Source organism: Carettochelys insculpta, chromosome 8 (genome assembly GCF_033958435.1).
Source record: "Carettochelys insculpta isolate YL-2023 chromosome 8, ASM3395843v1, whole genome shotgun sequence".
In the NCBI taxonomy this organism is placed as follows: Eukaryota; Metazoa; Chordata; order Testudines; family Carettochelyidae; genus Carettochelys; species Carettochelys insculpta.
The window spans coordinates 71,434,274-71,457,121 of NC_134144.1; the positions used below are offsets into that span (position 1 = coordinate 71,434,274).

Sequence of the window (22,848 nt, forward strand, 5' to 3'; positions counted from 1 at the left end):
ATGTGCAGGGGCTCTATCCCCCCTGCTAGCTCTACCCACCTCCAGCCCAGTTCACCCCCGTTCAGTCCCCCTCCTCCCCAGCTGACTCTCCCCTCCCCAGCACGCACTGGGCTGTCAGCTGCCAGCACATGTGGGGCTCCATCTGTCAGCTGCTGCAGGCACGTGAGGCTCTACCCTCCCCCCGCCAGCTAACTCCCCCTGCCCCGGTTCACTCCGTTCAACCTCCCCCATCCCCCATGACCCCAGCTCACACTCCCCGGCAAGTGGGGCTCCAGCTTCAACCTCCCTACCCACTACCCCCGCAGCCCCGGCTCCAAGCCCCTGGCTGGGCTGAACCCCCACCCCAACCCCCTGCTGTCTGGGTCCAAGCCCCAGCTCAGCTGCACCCTCCCACCACCCCTGCAACACACCCCAGGCTTAACCCCGCCTACCCTTTCTCAGGGCCCCAAACCAAGCCCCTCCCACCCGACTTGCGTGAAATTCAAGGCATGCGAGGATTTCATGGAACACAACCCTTGCGTACCTCGAGGGATTACAATATAAGGGTATTTCCAACTTATGACCAAATTGAGTTGCCACCGGGTGTTCGGAATGTAACCCATTCGTAAGTCAGAGACTATCTGTATTTACAATATAGCGTATTAATACATTTAGCGCAGTCACTAACATTTCAGCTTAATAAGACAGACTGGGAATGTACATTTGCACTTCCATATACTTGCATTATTCCTTCTAGAACAATGAAATATTATCCATCACCTTCCCCATCATTACCGGTGGCCCTCAGTCTGATACCTCCTAAGGAGGACATCTCCTTCTGCTGCCCCTAGCCTGGAATGCCACTTTTATAATATGTTACACTGATGTTGACATGTTTGATACATATTCATTAAAGGATATTTTCCATTTTCTTATTACTTTATCCATATTTCCTCACCTTACTCATGGTGAAGTGTATTATACTACAGGTCAGTGTATCATTGAGCTCAGCTTATTATCATATATATTAATTTGTTACCAGGACCCCTTTTGTAGTTAGGTGTCACATTTGTTATTTCTGTCCAACCCGATGATTGCAGTCTGGTCTTTATTGGTTATTTGGTGTTTTTCTGAGCTGTATATCTGTTAAGTTTGAGAGTATACTTGGAAGTCCTTTGTGCCATTAAATGTTGCTTTATCTTACTGTTATCTGTCTAGGCGAAAGGTCCTGAATATGTGCACATTGACTTTGCTATTGAGGTGAAAGGTCCCAGACACAGATATGCTAATTTTGTCTTAGCTCAGCGGTGGCTACCCTTTTTTTATCAGGAGCCACATGGCTATTTTTTCATGTTCTGGGGGCCATACATAAAATAGCCCCGTCTGGCTTAAACCCCCTGCATCCCCAACCTCCCCCCACCCTCAGGCTTAAATCCCTTGAAGCCCCAAACCCAGGATTAATTTAACTTACACAGGAGCTCCATGTGCTGCTGTCCCCCCGCCCCGATCCTTTGCCAAGCTGCTGTCTTCTCCTCAGTGTGGCTGTGCAGCTCCTCAAAGCCCTATTACTTCCTTCCCCTACGTACCGCATGCAGCTCTCTGCCCTGCCATGCTAAAATAATGGGACTCAATTTAATTTGTTTAATGGCTGGGTCCCTCCTGCTGGCCGTTAAGCCAATTAAATTGAGTTCTACTCTTTAACATGGCAGGGCAGGGAACTAGAGGAGGAGTGAGCGGCAGGAACTGCAAATGGCTCTGCCCAGCTGCCTTTCAAAATGGTGCTGCCGCCGGCTCCACGAGCCAGACAAAAAGGTCCTGTGGCCCATGTGTTGGCCTTAGATCAACATATAGGACGTGACCTTTCCGTCTCTTGTGTTACAGCCAAACTACTTTAATATAAACCAATTTATAACCTATTATCATAGACATAGAATCAAAATCACAAAGAAATAAGAAATCTATAAAAATATATTACAGACAAGCAAGCAGGTTAGCCTTATAGGCTATGCAAGTCACATGTAAGACTATAACAGTTTTGAAAAAACAGTGAAAATATTTTCTAATTTTCTTTATCTTCAGTGTAAGGACAGCATCTTACATATAATCAGTTTCATTGTTCAGTCATTCTGTCATTCAGTCATTCATTTCCTCTGTTGCTTGTGTGCGTCTTTCACACAACAGTAAGAGGAAAAACATTTTTTAGAATAGAAAAATATGTAACACTACTGCTACCTATCATGTAAAATGATGTCTGGGCGGCCTTGTAGTTCAGTGATACTGAGCTGATTTTGCTGTAATGGAGTTTAACTAGTTCATCACCTGAGCCTAAAAGTAGGATTCTGACCAGTATTCTGTTGTTTCAAGGAGAGGGATTATTATTTAGTAATATGCCTGATATCTAGAAGATGGATTTATTAGGCTTGAGTGAGGCTCTAATCACTGTTGGCTTCCCGCTTCTCTTCAGTTATTCTAATAATAATCGTTATAATTATTTTATTGTGTTAGGCTCTATTTTAAAGCAGAGAAGGAGGAATGCGCTACCCCCACAGACATTATAGTGTAAATGGGTCTGAAAGCAAGGTTTGGAGGGCACTGAGAGCCATTTGTTTAATCTGAAATGGGAGTTGTTAAAGTAACTAGAACACTAGTGATGGTCAAGGCAACCAATACTGTTTGTAAGGTCTCTTTTTTGGTAAGATGACCCAGCACTTGGTCAAGGGAAATGGTTCTAGGAACTGATACTCATATTATTGTGGGGACCCAGCCCCAAAGGAAATTTGAATATTCCTTTTCTTCAAATTTTGGCTCCCAGCTCACAGAAGAGAAGATAAAAAAGTCCTGGACAGTTGTGGATGCCCAGACCTTAAAAAAAGATGATGTGCAAAAAGAGACTGTTTACTGCTTGAATGATGATGATGAAACAGAAGTTCAGAAAGAGGATCTTGTTCAAGGTATGGGTTAGTCTCTCAGTATCTCTTAAGAAATTTAGACCTAAACAAGTTCTTCATTTTGGGATGTTCATCTCCTTCCGGTATTCATCCCCCACTTGAAGACATCCTCCTTACCATGAACGCATAATCAGCTAACCAGAAATTAATTAATTTCAGTGTAAGAAATGTAGGCCCTTATGCTAACCAGCTGTTCATCTCTTGTTTTTTAGGGTTCCGCTATGGGAGTGATATAGTTCCTTTTTCTAAAGTAGACGAGGAGCAAATGAAATACAAAACTGAAGGAAAGTGTTTTTCCGTGTTAGGATTCAGCAGAGCATCTCAGGTACAGTATTGAATTTCTTCCCACTCAGTTTTTGGATAACTGTTGAATATAGGTCAGTATCATCAAGGAAAAATGACAGTGTTCTACACGCTGGTGAGTAGATGTCCATTGTGTGGGTGTCTGCTATTACAAGGGCTGGAACAGTTCAGATTTCCCATGTTCCTTGGAGCTGGACTCCACATAGGTAAATGTAAAGGGGATATTTGAGTGAGGTTCATCAGTGTAGCTTCTGGCTCATGAATCATAAATCCTCATGTAGAGATGGTAGATGTATTTCAGTCCCCATTGTAGCCCAGGAGCTGAAGTAGTAGATGAAGACGAAGCTTCAGAATTGGCCCTCCCTCTGGCAGTGCCAAGGAAATGGATTCTTTCTTCCCAAGACCTTGGTCAGTTCCCTGGACAGAATCCTCTCACTTTGTCCCAGTTTGTTCATTTCACTGTACTACCAATAGAAGCTCACCAATATTTGAGAACTCTTGGAAGCTAAATGTCTTAGTTCTAATGCTTCTAGGCCATGTTCCCTCTAGTTTTGTTATGTGCACCAATATGGAAGTGATGTGGGGATTTGTGATGCATAATGTGGATCCAGCTTGAGTGGGATTCTTAGTGGTGTGTTCCAGAGTTGGTCAGCAGGTCCAACTCGCTGCTGTTGCCTACAGGGCAAAGGCAGTCCACTAAGCGATGTGGTCACCCCCTGCCTAGGAGCTGGACCAACTCTGCTGGCTGCTTCCCCACCAACCCCAGCACAGCACTTCCCTAGCCCTGGTCACCGCAGCTCCCTGGGGCTGGGCAGGGAGAGGCTGTTTTCCCCTAGCTGTGACAGCTTCAGGGCTGGGGGAAAGGCATCGCTCCCTTCTGCAGCCCTGAGTCCCTGCATGGGGCTTAATGGGAAGCTGGGCCACAGCACAACTTAGAGAACACTTAGCTCATAGGTTTAATTTATGCCTTGTGGGCTTCCTCTTGTTTTCATTAAAGTAACAATAATAATTAAATATAGTGATTGGTTCACAAAGTTAGGGCTCAGTAGCAGTAAGTGTAGGAAGATGGTTATCTATCTTTCAAAACAGGTGTCTCAAATTCAGTTTAATTTAGGGCCAGTGCTAGTCCATAAATCCTCCTAGTAGGCTAGTGGGAACCCCTCTCTGTCCCCCATGTATGCTCCAGCTCCTCTCCCACCCCCAGGTTCCCAGAGTGCCACCATCAGTAGTTCAAAGGGTGGTTTGGGGCAGGTGTGTGCAGAGCCCTCCCATTCATCAGACAGTTCAGCACAGCTGCCCCCGTCCCCATACTTGGGGGGTCAGGGCCTCCATGGCAGCCACCCCATACTCAGGTTAGCTGGTGGTCTGGGGTTGGGCCTTCCCATGCTCACCTCAACTGCTGGTGTCATGGGGAGGTGAAACTATGCAGCAGCCTGCTTTGCTGTGCTACCGTGTACCAGTCTCCGGGGAGAAGGCTGGAGGGAAGTAGTGCAATGCTGGGGAGAGAGGGGAGCAGGGGTGGTAAGAGACAGGGTGGGGGATGGAAGAGGCACTGGATCTTGGGAGAGAGTATGGTCACCCCTCCAGGGCTGCAAGCACTCCTGTGCCAGCAGCCATGTGGAGCTGGATTGTGGAACTGCTCGGCCCCCAGATGGTCCCCAGGCAATGAGTCTGAGACCCCTGTTTTAAAAGCAGAGACATACACTATAAAGAGACAGTAAAGAAAGTTTGTGGATATGTTCTAACTCTTTTTATTGAAAACAATCATTTTGCCATTCAGCACCATGCATCCAGGAGCCTTACAAGGCTTAAGATGAGACTGTACGTATCTCAGTAAGAAACCGAATGCTTTGCTTTTTTTCTATCTACAACTTTGGCAATCAACTAAGAAAAGGGGATTTAATCATCCAGGAAGGCCTGGACAGTGAGATAACTTGCCTCATTTTCTAAAAGCAGAATACACACACATGCATACACATGAGAGCACAAAATGTCAAGCTAATACTACTCTTCCCTTTCCAAGAGATCTCTGATATTGTTTATGCACATCTATGCATCCTCCTGGATTCCCATGTGATCAGTAAAGTTGCTTCTTTTATTCAGGTGGAGTCATTAGAGGACATCCTAAAATACTGAGCCTCAGTACTAGCAGTATGCTTAATGCTTCCCAGATCTACTTCTCTGTCTTGTCAAATCTCCCAGATACTTACAGTGCATTGACAAAATAGGGGCCGTGATGAAAAGCGGAAGGATCATAAGCCATCTCCAGGAAAAACAGAGGTGAGGCTGGTCGGCAGAAGGCAATACATAAAGAACTGGCAGAGGCTGTAATCATGGGTGCATAGCTTCAATCTTACAATATTTGGCTGTGAACTCCTTTATGACAGCAGTGACCCAAAACAGTTTTGACTAGACAGGAGTTTGTGCCCTTTCCTTCCACATGAGACTCTAGTGACAGCATCCAACCCCTTCATCTACCTCCAGAATGGATTGCTATAACACTGTCTGATTATTAGGGCACCCAGAAAATAAAACTGCTACTTAAGGAAGCAGCCTTTCTACTGAGTAAGACAGACCAGTGAGAACACACTGTTATTTTTTCACACGCTACATTAGTTGCTTCTCCATTTCTGAGTTCAGTTCAAAGGTAGCTAGAGTCCCCCATTACTGTTAGGTCTTGTTTTCTGGATATTTCTGTTTGTTCTAAAATGGTCTCATGTATCATCTCTGCCTGATTTGATAGTTTATAACAGACTGACCTTAACACTGCTCTTACTTGTCCTTCCCGACCATTTTATCTTCCCTCAGGGTACGTCTGCATCGCAGCCTCATTCTGAAATAGGCTATTCTGGAAGAGATTTTCGAGAATCGCTTATTTCCAAGTAAGGCTGCCACACGCAGAAATGCATTTTGAAATAGAACTTACATCTTTCAAAATAGATATAGCACCTATTTCGAAATAGACCCATTGGATACACTGTGGCTTATTTAGAAATTGGCACTATTCCATGTCTTAACCTATTCCTCATAGAGGCTATGTCTGCAGTAGCCCCTTCCTTTCGAAAGGGGCATGGTAATGAGTGAAGTCGGAAGATGCTAATGAGGTGCTGCTATGAATATGTAGTGCCTCATTATCATGATGGTGGCCATGGTGATTTGAAAGTGCCTCTTTTGAATTGCATGCCACCCGTGTAGCTGGGGGCCTTTTGAAAGGACCCCCCCCAATCTTTGAAAGTCCTGTGTTCCTGTTTGGTTTTAGGAATAAGGGGCTTTCAAAGATTGGAGGATCCTTTTGGAAGGCTCCTGGCTACACAGGTAGTGCGCAGTTCGAAAGTGGCACTTTTGAATGGCTGTGGCTGCCATTATGCTAATGAGGTGCTGCATATTCCTGGCAGCACCTCATTAGCATCTTCTGACCTCACTCATTACCATGCCCCTTCCAAAAGGAAGGGGCTAGTGTAGATGCGGCTCAATTGAAGTTTACCTATTTTGAAATAAGCCAGCTACTGTTTAAAAATAGTTGTAGAGTCATGTAGATGCTAGGTTAGTTATTTCAGAATAATGGCTGTTAGATCTACCCTCAGAGCTTTTCATTTGGGCTGCCTCTCTCCTCCTTCTGGACCTCAATAACTATGTATTCTTCATGTATAATGGAAAGCAAGCTATACTAGTATTTGAGTTGTGAGACTTATCCCACCAAATCTCTTGATGCCAATTATATTATAATTCAGTTTATGGACTAATACTTCCAGTTCTTCCTGCTTGTTCCCCATACTCCTTTGATTTGCGTCTAGGGATCTAAAATGTTGAACATACATCCCTCTTGTTGCTTCTGTGATCCTCTTGTAACTTTCAATTTCCATCCCAACATTTAGCCTTTTGTTAAAGTTATTTGTACTCATTTGTGGAGTTTTGTCATATGCCCCATTTAAACCTAGTTTAAAGCCCTCCTCATCAAGTTGATGAGCTGTTATGCAAAGATGCTTTTCCTTCTATGGGCAGATGGGTTCCATTTCTTCCCAGCAGTCTTCCTTCCCAAGAGAGCCAACACCTTTCCATCATTTGCAGAGCTGTGCATTCATTTCCATCATATATGTGTCCCTGACTGGGCCCTTACCCTGAGCCAGGAGGGTGTACAAAAACGCAGCTTCTTGCCCTGCCCCCGACTCCTTCACCTTTACTCCCAGACCACTGTAGTCGATACTGATCTTATCCTGGTTATACCTGACAGAATCATTAGTACCCACAGGGATGAGCAGGGTGGGTTGGTAGTCAGATGGATGGATGTTCCTCAGCAACCTTTCTGTAATACCTTAGATCCATGGAGTATAGTACATTTGCCACTTGCCACATGTGGCGAACAGGACACCAGGATGTGGCAATTCTGGCCTCTGGAGCTGCATGCAGCTCTTAGAGCCTTTAAATGCAGCTCCTCAGAGCAACATATGTGGAGTGCTGTCCTCCCACTCAGTGCAAGTACCCCACTGCTTGGTGGGACAAGCACATGTCAGCAGTGTGGCTCCCGCGGCTGCGGATTGGGCGGCCATGGCTTGGAGCCTGACTCGTGTGGCCTTGGCTAGGGCTCCAGTGTGGCTCGTGCAGTCCTGGCTCAGTACCTGGTGTGACTCCTGCAGCCATGGCTTGGGCCATGGCATGGGTCATACGGCCCTGGTGCAGCTTGCCCTGGTGTGGCTCGGGCCCCAGAGCAGCTCACGTGGCTGTGGCTCAGGCCCCAATGTGTCTCCTGTGGCAGTGGCTCTAGTGAACCTCCTCGTTCAGGTTGTGTGGGGGCTCTGGCGATGCCTGGCTCTGGGGGAGGGCATTCTTAGAGCGAGGGGGTAGGGAGTCTGTGCAAATACGGAAGGACGACGACCAAAAGTGTGGCAATCCTTGAATTACGATTGGACACCACTGCCTTAGATGCACAGGCAGAAGGAACACCTCTTGGGACATCATGTCACCTTGGCATATGGATGCCTCCACTGTCTCAGAAGGGAGTCCCTGGCTTCCACCCGCCCTATTGTGCTTTTTCTTTGGTGCAGTAGCTGCAAACTTCTTTGCTTTGGAACATGTTGGCTTTTCCTCAGCCATTGGGTTTGCTCCTTTCTGTTCCAATGTAGCATACTTTATACAGCATACTAAACAGAGAAACTGGAGCAGTTCCAAATGCTGAATTAAAGAGGGAATAAACTTCATATTTTCTCAACGCACTGAAGCAGCTTTTTCAGTCATTTGCATCCGTCAGGAAGGAAGATCATAAGACAGCTTGTTGTTACTGGTTTTTGACTTTTAATTTATAAGCAATACGATGTAAATCAAGAAATCGTACAAGACTTTAAAATGCACAAAGGAGACGTTAGTTGGCGAACCAATGAGAATGCAGTGACCTAGGTATCTAGGTGTATATGATGCTTGACACCATAGTATTTGAGCTCTTGAAGATGAATAAGGAGAATAGTGGCAGCTGTAACACACTGGCTACTGTCTATACTACAGTGATGTGTCAACAGAAGTTACTGTTGGAAGAGATCTTCCAACAAATCTTCTGTTGATAGACCCATGGCCATATGAAAAAAATCCACCCTGTCAACAGAGAGCGTCCGAACTGCCCAGCTGCTCCCTTGGTGGAATAGCCAACCAGAAGGACAGCAGACAGGGCTGCCAGGTGACTCAGAAGCCCTGTCTGTCAACAGAGAGCCCCCGGAGCGTCCACGTCTTTTTTTTGTTGACAGATTCTGCTGAGCAAGGCATTCTGCCTCATGGGGGGAGAGGCAGAAAGCTGTGGACAAAAGTGCCGAGTTCTGTTGACAGTGTGCCGACAGAACACATTTTTAATGTACAGGATCTGGTTTTGTTGACAAAACTGTAGTGTAGACGTAGCCATTGAGTTCAGGAGTTTCAGGAATGGTGCTGATTTCTGGAGGTCAGATCCTCATATGGCATAAATTGTCATTGATAATTTACAGCTGCTGAATATCTACCACCAAACCTACATCCAGTAGCCTTATTTTGCACACATTAAAAGTTTTTTTTAACAAAAAGAAGAGGACCAGCATTAGGTATGCTTTAGCCTTGTCTAACTTTCTGAATAGTATTAAATGGCATGTAGAACTCCTTACACCAAGACAGATGTTCTACTGAGTGCAGTATTTAATTTCTGTATTGTCCATTTGTACCTAGCAACGGATGCCCACATATCCTGGAATATGGCCCAGTTCTCCAGTGGAACCCCCTGTACCATACCAGCCTCAGGCTCTCCTCTGGCCAGTGGGGGGGGCTTGGCCCAGGCCACCCCCATGCAACCCCTCCACACTGTGCCAGCCTGATCCTTTCCCTGGCCAGCCCCCCACCCTCAGTCAGTGCGGAGCGTGGTCCAGCCCCCAACAGAGCTCCTCCCCCCTGCCCGTGCAGGGCCCAGCCCATACACTTTGGATATGTATTATGACAAGTTTCTGTCTAGAACTTTCTTCCAGCCCAAATTGTGCTTGCAAGCAGAGCTGCAATAGGGCCTCTAGTACAGACTAGTAAGTCTAGTGCAGCACTGTCCAGACATCCTGTGTTAGGAGGGTGGTTCACAGTGGTGAATACTGCAGAATACATATAGAGTTCCAGATTGTGTTGTAAATGAAAACAGGGCAACGTATGTAGGTTTCATATCTACTGTACATAATTAAATGCTTTGGCCTTGCATGTGTGTATTAGATTTGTTTCTTCTAGTGTGGAATGAATTATAAGTACAAGTTAAAAATGACTTTTTTTTTTTTTTTTTAAAGATCAAAACTAATTGTTGTAGCAACTTTAATTTATAGGTCCAGAGGCATCACTACATGGGCAACCAGGTTCTGAAGGTCTTTGCAGCAAAAGATGATGAGGTGAGATAAATGAATTTTAAGTTGAGTTGAGGTGCTCACTATGAGCTATGGTAATGAATCTGCTGATAATGATGGTGTATGGGTCCGTTGGTGTAAATAAAACAAATACATTCTTTGCTATGCACTTTGCAAGCATCCAGCTCCCATAGATTGAACCCAAAATGAATATCATGTGTCTAATCAGGAATGAGGAAATTTATAAGTTTCACTGTTGTTTAATTATACGTGAGGAGGCTGCAGGTAGGTCAGATTTAAAATGATTGTAAATGGTGGCTTGATTTTATGGGGCTCATATCTCAGACTGTCTCTTGGAATGGAAAGTCTGGTTTGCTTTTTTTGTTAAATTGAAACCTGTTGCAAGCTGATGTAAAACTCAGCAGAACAAAATAGAAGCGGCCAGCAAAGTTTCTTTCCCTTCAAGGACAAATTATTGGAGGGAAGAGGAAAACGTTACTGTAACCAGAAAATGTACTACAATTCCAGCAAGCCCTGTGACACTGGGTCTGGAACCCGCTGCCTTGCTAGCAGCCGTTTTATAGTCTTCCGTCCAGTGTTATAGCTAACTAACTTTGAGCCTGCGGCAAGAATATAAAATTGTGCCCCCTTATATATTCAGACTAGATATTTTGTAGAGAAAGAGAAAATACATAAAAAATAGCAACAACAACAACACTGCTTATACTGGCTGGGGGGACTGTGTCTGTTTTCCCCCAGCTCACTGGCTGCGGAGACTGTGTGTGGTGGGCCCACTGGGCCCCCATCTGTCCCGCCTCAGCAGGGCCCTCTCTCCTAGTGTCCACTTCTGGCAGGCTGGGGCGGGGCCACGTAGGAAGCGGGGGACGGTAGGGGGTGGGTGGGAGTGCTAATGGCACTGGGTGCAGAGCCAAAATGGTAATGTGGGAGGTGGTGCGGTGTGTAGGGCCAAGGGTGTGTGTGGAGGTGCTGGTAGTGCTGTGTGCAAGCGGTGTATGTGAGTATGATGGTGCTGTGCCTATGGACAGTATGTGAGTGTGTGCAGAAAGCTGGTGGTATTGTGTGTTGGGAGAGGGTGTGTGGAGATGAAGTGTGTATAGGCAGGGTGTAAATGGTGATGCTGTACCAAGAGGCAGGTGTATGTAAGTGCTGGTGGCTCTGTGTGTGAAGATGGTGCAGTGTGCAGGGTCAGGGTGCAGAAGTGGGGCGATGAGCAGGGGCAGGGTGTGCGGAAGTGGGGTGGTGGGCAGGGCAGGGTGTGCAGAAGGGGGGCATTCTGCAGGGGCAGGGTATGCTGGTGGCACTGTGTCAGGACAGGTGTGCATAGTGGTGCTGTGTGTAGGGGCAGTGTGTGTGTAAGCACTGCTAATGCTATGTACAGTATGTGCTGGTGGAAGTGGAACTGTGTGCACGGACGGGGTGAATGGTGCTGTGCAGGGGTTCAGGGTGTGTGTGATGCTGTGCACGGGGAAGGGTTTTTAGTGTGTGTCTATATGATCAGGGAGTGCTGTGCGCAGGGGTAGGGAGGTTGGGTGGCTCTGTTTGCAGGGGCATGGTATTCATGGTGGCACTGTGTTTGGGACAGGGTGTGTGGAGGTGGCACTGTGTGCAGGAGCAGGGACAGGGAGTGTGAGTGGTGCTGTGCACCCCCAGGTCCCTGATCTAACCTCTCCCTAGAGCCAGACAGCCCCAGCCCCACTAGCTCTAACCTCATCCCCTTCCTCTTCCCCCTCCCCCAGAGACAGGCACCCCCAGCCCAACCTCCCCAGCTGTATATTCCTGCAACTCTCTGGAGCTGCCGCTGATGGAGCCGGGGATGAAGGCGCTGTGCCGGGCTGCAGCTGCCCAGGCAGCACTGGGCCACAGGAGCCGCGCCAGGAAACAGCGGCTACAGGGGCGGTGCCACCTCTTTGTCCCACCATGTGGTGGGGCTTGTGCGTGGAGTGGCAGGAGGTTGCCCCACATGTGCAGCTCTCCTGTGCATGGAGCCCGGGGGCAAGGGGCCAGCACATAGCTGGGTGGTGTGTGGCTCTATGTCCACTGCCTGCCCCCATCCTGGACCCTCTCCCCACCAAGACCTGCCATGTGCCCAATGACTGGGAGCAGCCTGAGGCAGTGTAACAAGGGTGAGGTGAGTGTAACAAGGGTGGCTCACTCGCCTGATCCTTGTTACAGCCCTGCTTCCCTCTAACATCTGTGCAAGGGGACAGGGAGCCTGAACTGAGGTTTAATGGTTAGTTAACTGGTGACCACGTAATGCCCCTGCATGCACACACACACTCACTCACTCACTCTCATTTAAAATAAAAACTGGGGCTACTTTCAACATTCAAGTAATAGAAACTTCGAAAACAAAAGCTCTGAAAATATAATTTCTTTCTCCTTTTTTATCCAGCAATTTCGCTTAGTTCCCTTTCCATTTTTGTTTTGAAAAGGTGATATGTACAGGACCTCTAAAGATAATTTCTACTTTTTAATATATCCATTATCATGACCAGATTTAAACTGTGCCTTTTGTTTTTGGCGGTAATAGGTGATGTTTAAGTCACTCTGTTGACTAAAACTGGAGTTGTGCTTGCCTTCAGTAGTGCCTTTGGATTCCATAAAAAAGTTGGTGTGAATAACTTGCAGTGAGGATTTGTGTGAACTTGCAGCTCTTTCTTGACAGGCAGCAGCGGTTGCTCTTTCTTCCCTGATTCATGCTTTGGATGAGTTGGATTTGGTGGCCATAGTGCGTTATGCTTATGACAGAAGATCTAATCCTCAGGTTGGCGTAGCCTTTCCATATATCAAGGATACATATGAGGTAGTATTTTGATCTTACGTGACACCTATCTTCAGGTTTCTAAGTCCATTGTTTGCAAACATTAATTAATGAACCTTCACAAACAAAACAGATTGCATATGAGTTTGTAGTATGATAAAGCAGGAAAAGAGGCCAGTATGATGATGATTTGTACGCAGAGACATTGTCACAGTGTAAGGAGATAATCTCTTGGTATAAATCTGTGATGAGACAATCTCTGGCATATTTCAGTAATTTCTGGACATCTAAATACCAACAAAATACTAAAATTGGGGATTCTGAAAAGTGAGTTTAAAATTAAGTTGCTGGAAGAATTTAATCATAACTAGAACCAGTAGAATCCTGCAAGAAATGTTGCTAAATTTTGCAGACTTTTTTCTTCCTGGAATATGGGAAATTTGGGGAAAATAGGCAGGATTTTGCATCTTTTTGGTTTGGTTTGGTTTGGTTTTTTGTACAATAAATTCATTGCAAATGTACATGGTATGTTTAAATTTGTATCTTTATTGTATAGTTTTAATAATAATTACTTTTATTTTGCCCCATTTTATTTAAAAGAAGGTCTCCCTCACGTCTCTGAAATTTGTCTCCCTCTCTAGATTTTTGAATTCTTCTATCATTGGTTCTCAACCTTTTGCATACCATGAACTTTTGTAACAGAAAGATGTTTTGAGACCTCATTCCCGTCCTCCCTTTGAAGAAAGGGAGATGGCCGTGAGGGCCCTTGAAACTTGTTCACAGGCCTGGTTAAAAATCAGTGCTTTAGGTCTTCTATCAGATGTTTGTTTTTGTTCAGAGCCAAGGCAGTCTCAAGAATGGTAGGAGGCAAGAAAAAATTCAATTATTTGCAGCTTTAAAAGTCAGCCTTGTGGTCAGATTGGTCACTGACTTATAGTGTATGTAGCCCCATAGAATGCGTGTCAGTGCAAAATTTGGGTCCTAGAGCTGTCAAATGGCTTTTCAAACAAATTTTTCTGCACTGAATATGAGTGGGATATTTGTGCAGAGGTAATCTGCAGTGAAATGGTTTACATTTGTCATGAATGAATGCCTGTAAAGGGTTGACCCTTCCAGAGGGCTCTCAGCGAGGGGCTGTCAGGTAAGCCAACAGAAGGAAGAGAAACATTTTTGAACTAAGAAAACAACAAGAAGTCCTGTGGCACCTTGTAGGTTCTAATAGATATTTTGGAGTATAAGCTGTGGTGGGCGAAGACCTGCTTTGTCTGATGCAACTGAGAACAATTGCGGCCTGAGGGGTCTTTCTTTCTGTGGCTGACACAGAGGGAACAGAGAGAAATGATTGCTCCTGAGCAGTTGGAATGAATCGGCCATGGATATGTATGTAGAAGGGAAATGTTTAGTTTAGATGGGATCAGATTAGTTGTTATTTTAAAATTGTTGTGGACTTTTTCAGGTTCTCTTGTTAATGATTTGATTCATCCCCCTAACTTCTAAGATGAACCACAGGGAAGTAATGCTCTGTCCTGCAACCAGAATATTTTTGGTTGTTTTCAGATTGAAATACAAAAAATTTCCATGGCAACACCCTAAAAGCTGTAAAGTATTGCAGAAGTTGTACTGCATGTGTTTCCAGTGATATTCTTGTGAGTGACTGTTCACAGAGCTAAATAAGTATAGGTTGGCGATGCAAATACTAGGGTGGGGGTGGACATAAGTCTTCATATTTTGAAGGGTTTAAACATTAAGGATGGGAAAAATTGTTTAGGGTACTAGGAGCTGGGGGAGAGAGATAAAAAAGAAAAAAAAATAGACTGGGAATGTCAAAACAACTTGCTGATGGGACGATGTAGTAGGCTGTAGAACAGTCTCTCCCAGGTAGTGATGAAAGTTCCATTACAGGGGATATTTAAAGCTAGTTTGGACAGATCTCTAGGTAACAATCCCAGACTAGCAGGGTGACACACTTGATGATCCAACAGGTCTAATAAATGGCTAGATCATTACTGATGCAATTTTTAAATCATCCTGATATTTGTGAAAGTAATAATTATGTTAAATATTGCACGGAACATTTGTATTGTACAACTTTCTTTAGTAAATTAAGCTATTTCAGTTTGTACAGATTCTAGATTACTTATTTCCTTAGAAAACCACTGCCTTTACTTCTAGAACTAACTTTCAATTTTCACTTCCAGTTCACTTGCTTCTCTTTTGTTTTCCCCCTTTCTCTTAGTGTCTGATATATGTGCAGCTACCTTACATAGAAGACTTACGACAATACATGTTCTCCTCTTTGAAAAACAATAAAAAGTACACTCCTACAGGTGAGTTAGTCCCATGCTGTCTCACTGATTTGGCTGCAGCCTAATTATCATCCTTTTAAATCACTCTGAAATACATAGAATCATAGGACACTAGAACTGGAAGAGACCTTGAGAGGTCATCAAGTCCCATCCCGTGCTCTCACAGCAGGATCAAGCACCCAGACCATCCCTGATAGATGTCTGTCTAACCTGCTCTTAAATATCTCCAGTGGTGGAGATTCCACAACCTCTCTAGGCAACTTATTTCAGTGCTTAACTATCCTGACAGGAAGTTTTTCCCCTTGCTGCAGTTTAATCCCATTGTTTCTTGTCCTGTCCTCAGAGGCCAAGGAGAGCAATTTTCTCTCCCATCTTTGTAACACTCTTTTAGATGAAATTTAGTCAATTTTGTCATCTTGTATCAGAACTTTGATTAATTGGAGACTGAGTAGCTTTAACAATTGCTCACAACCTTTCAACACTACTGCAGGCTGAAGTCTGGCTTAGGTTAAATGATCACAGGCTGTCATCTGAACTTTAATCATTTTAGGGAGAATTTGTTTATCCTCTATGACTATGTCAGTCTTTAGCCTGTTCTGAGATTGTCAGAAAATGGTTTCTTTGTGATGGCGTTCAAGTTGTAGACCTTTGTAAATTAGGAACTGGACTGAGAACCAGCAGCTCCTTTAGATACGTCGTTTAACAGCCACCTTCTCTTATATATTGTGATGCAATCTACAAATGCAAAGCCAGTGTTTAAATCTGCCTTCAGGCATTAGTGCTGAAGAAGCTGGAGTTCAGACAGGAGGCCAGGGTGAAACCACACAATATTTGACTCACAGTTCCAAGAGTCTGGAGTGGGGAGGGTTAATGGGATAATGTGTGACACAGGCTGTCTTCTGTATGTTCTGTCATTCTGAAAAGGAACAAGACTCTGACAGCCAGGACACGAAGGAACCAGAGCCATTCCTGATTCGCTTTCGATTTCCTGCCTGGAAGAAGCAGCTTGAAAGCTGAAATTTAACAACCCATCTTCACCAAGTCAATAATTGACTATTGTGAACCGAGTTAATTTACGTTTGTAACTTTTAAAAGTTGCATTACTCCATTTTGCTCTCCAAACCAACTGTTTGCCTCATTTTCCAAGTGGCCTATAAATCTTCTGTTACAAATAAAAGCATCTTGGAAAGGAAGAAAAATCAAAGCAGAAAGGCAGCAATAACTGAGATCTTCACAAAACTGGAAGTAGTCCTTAAACAATGCAGAATTTTCATTATTGTGTCCATTATCAGCCTCTCTATACCCCCAGGGAATATAAAACATAGTGAATTCTGGGGCATTAAATGCCGTTGTTAAAATATCACATTCTGAAGTGAGTCTTTGTGAGTGAATTATTTACAAACAGATCTGTCTGCAAGTGTATTTAATCTATTTTGTGCATATTTATTTGTTGGTTTAGAGGATCAGTTATCTGCAGTTGACTCTCTGATCGATTCTATGAGTTTGATATATGAAGATGATGATGGGGAGAGAATTGAAGACCTATTTAAACCCAGCAAAATCCCAAACCCTCAGTTTCAGAGGTTATACCAGGTGAGACAATAAACCTTCAGGTTAAAACTTTTTCTATACACTCTGCCCTCTCCCTCTTTCTCAGTTATGTGAACAGACGTGAATTGTGACCAGTATAATTAAAAAAAATTAAGACGTGGGTCCTGAGTGGCTACTAGCTCATCCCTTGCTCTGGGTATCAATTTCACCCTGAATATTTCTATCTTCCTGCATCATAAGGGTTTGAACAGTCAGGCAGTATAGGTTGGGTCCTTTACAAATAAGACGTGCTTGAGAAATAGCTGCAAATTCTTTTTACAGATAGAACAGAAATTTCATGTTCTGTTTGCCAAGATAGACCTTCCACTTGCCTGGTCTAGTGCAAAATAATCAGTGTAGTATCCCTTGTTTTTTATTTTACTTGATAACAAACTGAAAGTGGAAATATAACATAAAAATCTGATGCTAAGTATGCATTTATACTTGTAATCAAAGAATCATAGAAATAGGACCTCAAGAGTTCATCAAAAGGTCAACAAGTCCAGTCACCTGCCCTCATGGCAGGACCAAGCACCATCTGTAGCATCCCTGTTAGATATTTCCCCAGCCTGTTTTTAAATATTGCCAGTGATGGAGATTCTGTAACCTCCCTAGGCAATTTATTCCAGTACTTAGCCACCCTGGCAGGTAGGAAGTTTTTCCTAATGTCCGATCTAAACATCTCTTGCTGCAATTTAAGCCCATTGCTTCTTGTACAATCATCAGAGTCTAACATAAGAACAGCCATACTGGGTCAGATCAAAGGTCCATCTAACAAAGTCACCAAGTAAGTGGGTCTACAACATGAGTCTCCTGAGTGTTAGGCCAGTGACCAACCGACTTTTAGGCAGGGATAGAGATTGACCTCAAATCTAGGGAGAAGCTCAATTTGTCATTCTCTACTACAGCAAGCATAGAAAATATCCATCTGCATCATCTGCTGCTGCATCTAGCAGTTATAGATGAGCATAGTAGGTTGGTGTTTCTGCTAAAACAATCAGCAATAAGATGGTTAGCAGTGTTAATAGACTCAGAGGGGTTGCTGTGTTAGTCTGTAGTTTCACAAATAACAATCAGTCCGATAGCGCCTTAGAGACTAGCAATGCTCATTACTAAATGCTCATTACTTAATACATTTTAGTCTCTAAGATGCTGCAGGACTGCTTGTTATGAGTTAACATTGTGGGCATGTAAAATATCCTCATTGGCCTTCAGAGCTAACACATTTTACAGATAATGGAGGAATTCATACTTGATTCAGAGCTGTTGTTTCCAGCTGTCTGCGTTTTGATTTACTTTTGTTTCACATCTGAAGATTTTCTTTGCAACCATGAAGGCGAGAGACTTAATTATGCCCCAAAATGTAAGGGCTTATTTTAAAAAAAGATGTGACAGATTCAAAAAAGGAGGGTAATTATGATACAATTTATGCAGCTGCATAAGCATGTTATACAGAGGGCTAGAGATAGAATATAGTTGAATGTGGGTTTCTGTTCTGAAAAGCGACTAAAATGGCATTATGGTATCTATCATTGTTATGTCTCATTAATTCCAGATGAAATTGTACAAGTAAAACATGATTTTTTTCTAAGTGCCTGGGTTCTGAGAGTCATCTTGGGTTCTTTCTTTTTACTGTTTTGTCACCACTAATAAAATTTGGCCCACAGAACCCTTAGTGACACAAGTATAACTCCACTGGCTTGTGTCAGAGAGGCAGCCATGTTAGTCTGTATCTTCGAGAACAGCAAGAAGTGCTGTGGCACCTTATAGACTGATTGATATTTTGGAGCATAAGCTTTCATGGGTAAAGACCCACTTCATCAGATGCAAGAAATCTTAGCCTCAGTTACCCATGCTGAACCCAGCATCCTGTTCAAATTCTGCTTACCTGATTGATTGCATAGAATGCAACTGATTGCAAGATTTGTCAGGCAGAAGCTTTGTTACTTGGTGATATGTGAGATGGAAAGTCCCCAGCATGAGTCAAATCCTGGAGGGTGTTTGCAGGGTATTATTTATAAATGGAACAATTTGGGGATGGAAATTTTCTGTGATGCAGTTATTTATCTTCAGTACAGAAGTTTGCAGCACATTGTAAATTTTGGTACAGTGTACAATAAGATAGATTTAATATCAAAGTAAAGATGTAATAAGTAACATTGGACAGATTGGGACAGAGTGAGAGGGAAATTAATGAGGGGAGGAGCGTGGGTGAGAAGGTGTTGCATAATTTAAGGGTTCCTACTGCATGGTCCAGGTCTAATATTCCACATAGAACATTGGCCCTGTTTATATGTTACATTTAATTAGTGCTTTTTTTATTTTTTTTTTTTAAATAAAAAAAGGTGGTACTCAGCTGGCTCCCTGCCCCCGTGTCTGGGGCTACCAAGGTGCCAGTACTCAGAACCGGCAAATACTGGCACAAAAAAAGCACTGCATTTAGTTCACCCTGATGTAAGCACTGAGCCTGTAGGTGCTCTTGCATGGAGGTTTGTAGGCGGCTCAGCCATGGTGGGAAATTTCTCTAAAAAGCTCCAAGTGAACTTGGCTTTTGACTTCATGTAGAAAACAGGTGGCAGAAAGTTACCCAAGAGTGGGTTGAAACAGCAGCTGTGGGTTATCTCATTGGAAATGAGACTGGAATGAATCTTTCAAAAGGTTATATTAAACCAGTTACAAAAGTAGATCTTACCTGAACTCCTAGACGTCTGGAGGTTATCCAGTGCCCTAACGCTTTGATGACCAACTGATTCCTACGGATTTTGTTGAGGATGTGTGACTGCTGCTAGGAAAAGCAAGTCACCCTCTTCTCTGCATGAGTCCTACCTGGCCCTGTCCTCCTCGCTTCTCTAGGAGACCATCATTCTGTGGGCATCGGTATGGACTCTGAGGGTGTGTCTACACGGCAAAGTTATTCCAAAATAACTTTGTGAATATCTACGCAACGCAACCACTATTTCAAAATAGGGATTGGCTTATTTTGAAACTGGTAGCTCTCATTCCACAAGGAATAGCGCCTATTTCAAAATAGATGTGTTACAGTAGGGGCTGTGTAGAAGGGAATAGGATCTATTTTGAAATAAAATATTCCAGAATAGATTATTTTGAAATAAAGCTGCTGTGTAGACATGGTATTTCTAATTAGAGCCCCTGGAATCATTGCTCTGATCCGAAATAAACTCTATGATGTGGGCACGCTCTTTCAGAGTAAGTTTTGCTTATTTTGGGGCTTCCCTGTAGTGTAGACACATTATTCTGGAATAGCCTGTTCTGGAGTTACTATTCTAAAATAAGCTATTCCAGAATAACTCTGTAGTGCAGAAATACCCTGAACGCCATAGGTAGCCCTTTCACTGTGACTTGCCTTCTGCTACCAAACTTTGATAATTCCTTCAGGCTAGGAATGCAAGGCATGTCTGGGGTTTGAGCAGAGTGTACATTTCTGACAGTTTACGCTAATGTGACAGTGAGCCTGGAAGCAGGGTAGCAGCAGGAGGCTGCCTGGTTGCCAAGGGAAGTGGAAGGGGAGTGTTAGGCTCAAAGGAAGGGTGAAAGAGTGGAAGAGAGTGAGACAGAATCTTCAGGATAGATGTAATTAAATATAAATATTTAGCTTTGGTTTTTCCAACGTTCCTATCGCCTCACTGACCTCCTCAGCCACATGGCAACCAGAAACCCTCTTCCTTGTGGAACGGTGTTTCCTGTCCTCTTATGCTGAGGTTAAAATAACATAAAAAGTCTTGTCACACCCGTAAAAGCAGGTGGGTGTAAATAAATGGAGGAGCTCTTGCTTTACAGTCCTCCCTGTTAGTGTTGCTGACTCTCAGAGGACCTTGGGATACGGTAGCTTACAATACATAGTCAAATCAGAGACACAATTTCCAGCTTCTGTGGGCTTAATTCAGTCCCTTAATGCTGCTTTAATATTGTTTTTGTATTAAATGAGTCATTACTGCCGCTTCCAGCAACATCTTTATTCTTTTTCAAAATAATTATGCCTTAAATCGTTACAAGTGTTTTTCAGTCTGTTGCTTTGTGTGACTGCCTCCTTTTGAAAGTGTGTGCTCATGTGGATTGGAATCTTAATGGCAGCATGGAAGGGCATCCGTGTTATGTAACATGATAGAGATTGGTGGTGTTGGCACTTCTTCAGCATGAATGCTGAGGTTTTTTGTTTTTTCTTTCCTAAATTGAGGTCATGACTGACAAACAGCAAGGAAACATAACTCTTGTTTGCTTGGGATTTTGAATATTTACTCAGAAATCTATACCTAATATATATTGTAGAACACATTTCAGTAGCAAATGTTCATCAGATATACAAATATACATCTGCACTGGCTCCCCCCATTCATTTCCTATAAATTCAAAAGTGCTGCTTTGTTTTTAAAATTCTCCATGGAAATTCTCCAGCTCACCTCATTGACACCAGTCTCTTCTGTGTCTTTGCATTTATCTAGTGTAGGCCTTCTCTTTGTCTACTGTCTTACCACTAATGTGGCTCCTATCACCTGTTTGAGCTTTCATGTTCATTTGTCAACCTCATCTGTTCTCCTGCTCTTTTCATATGTAACCTGAAAAACAAAATCTGTTCTCCTTTACCTATGCCTTTTAATTTTCTCTCTCTCCATTTGCTCATGGGTAGATAAAGGCTTCTGTTGTGAACATCCGGATTTGATTGAACCGAGAGGGAATATTTTCTTTGTGGGACAATAAAGCTTGATGCTTACTAATGCAGGGGTGTGTGTGTGTGTAGGTGCCTTTATTCATTATGTCTCCATCAGGAATTTCTGGAAATCTGGCTCATATGACCATGAATTTAAACCGTCAGTTCCTTTGAAACTAGCTTCTTAAAAATAAATGGAAGTTAGGTGGCTGGAGAGATAAAGTGACTGTTTAGTTCCTGGAAGTTAAGTAAAAGTTTTCACAGAATTTATTATGTGCAGTGAGGATGCTCTCATTTGTTTGAGAGAGCTGTTTGGTTGATACTGTTTCTGACCTCTGAAAAGGTCTGTAGAACATTGTCTCATCATATGACTGTTTTCATCCGGTTGTGAGCTGGAATATTTTTCACCTATGCAGTAACATTCATTGTGGAAAACTAAGAGGTGTTTGCCCAATACAGGTGAATTGTAAAATACAGCCTGAAATCCCTTTTTCTTAACACCTCATTTTATCTGACAGTGCCTGCAGCATAAGGCTTTTCATCCTGACAAGCCTTTGCCATCCATTGAACAACACCTTTTAGACATTTTAGAGACACCTCAGGAAGTGAAAGAAAGATGCCAGGCTCCACTTGAAAAAATAAAGACACTTTTCCCCCTGAAAGATGCTGGCAAGAAGAAAGAACAGAAGACTGCTCAAGATGTCTTCAAAGACAAGTAAGTTGAAGGAGTTTAAATGGACTTTTTTTATATACATTTTTGTCTAAAATTTTCTTTTTGGTGGTGGTGTTGAATACAGCAGGCTTGAAATCTTTTGTGTATGAGACCAGTCACTTGTGGCTAGCATGTTTTGTGATACTCAACTGTCTTTAGAGAGGTACCTTGTGGTTGTGTGCACAGCACAACTGTGTAGGATGTTTAATGAAGCGTTGTGGATTTTTGGTCCCAGGATCTAGTTTCTAGGCTGCAAGGGATTGTGAATTCTGTGATCTGTGGAGACAACTCATACAGTTTCATGGGAACATCGGGGGTTAATAGGAAGGAGTCTTAAAAAAATCTGGAGAAGGTATTGTAACAGGGATGCCCTCCTTGGAGAGGGGAAAAGGCGGCACAGTCTGTCAGCCTGAGCTAGGGAAGCAGCTAGTGCTGCAACGCGGGTGAGAGCAATCTGCAGTCAACTAACAAGAGCCTGCTGATCTGACTGCTGGCAGGCTTAAAAGCAGACCCATCCAGAAGGAATGTGGAGTGTGTGAGAGTGGAGGTGGAGGAGTTTGGAGAGCCATTGTCAAGGAGGAAAGGAGAATGTAAAAACAGATGAGGAATTGAGACAGTGCTTGTAGGGAGCTGCGGAGGGAGGAGTAGCTGGGCTGCCCTTCCCCCGGCCAGGCTGGCAGCCCGGGCTGAGGCTAGATGAGGGGAGAAAACTGGCCAACTGACCAGAACAGTAGA

The 22,848-nt window shown here is 43.7% G+C and overlaps 1 protein-coding gene across 3 annotated transcripts in view; it reads left to right on the top strand.

The window, feature by feature from the left end:
- XRCC5 (X-ray repair cross complementing 5) overlaps positions 1-22,848 on the top strand; it is a 68,895-nt gene that overhangs the window by 16,656 nt on the left and 29,391 nt on the right. For all 3 annotated transcript variants that reach the window (XR_012646409.1, XM_075001340.1, XM_075001339.1), the window contains 7 exons: positions 2,792-2,930; positions 3,140-3,252; positions 10,040-10,102; positions 12,744-12,881; positions 15,076-15,166; positions 16,605-16,738; positions 21,920-22,116. Coding sequence is in view for 2 of the 3 variants with exons in the window: in XM_075001340.1 (XP_074857441.1) it covers positions 2,792-2,930; positions 3,140-3,252; positions 10,040-10,102; positions 12,744-12,881; positions 15,076-15,166; positions 16,605-16,738; positions 21,920-22,116 (875 nt within the window). In the remaining variant the exon portion in view is untranslated. The remainder of the gene's footprint in view (positions 1-2,791; positions 2,931-3,139; positions 3,253-10,039; positions 10,103-12,743; positions 12,882-15,075; positions 15,167-16,604; positions 16,739-21,919; positions 22,117-22,848) is intronic.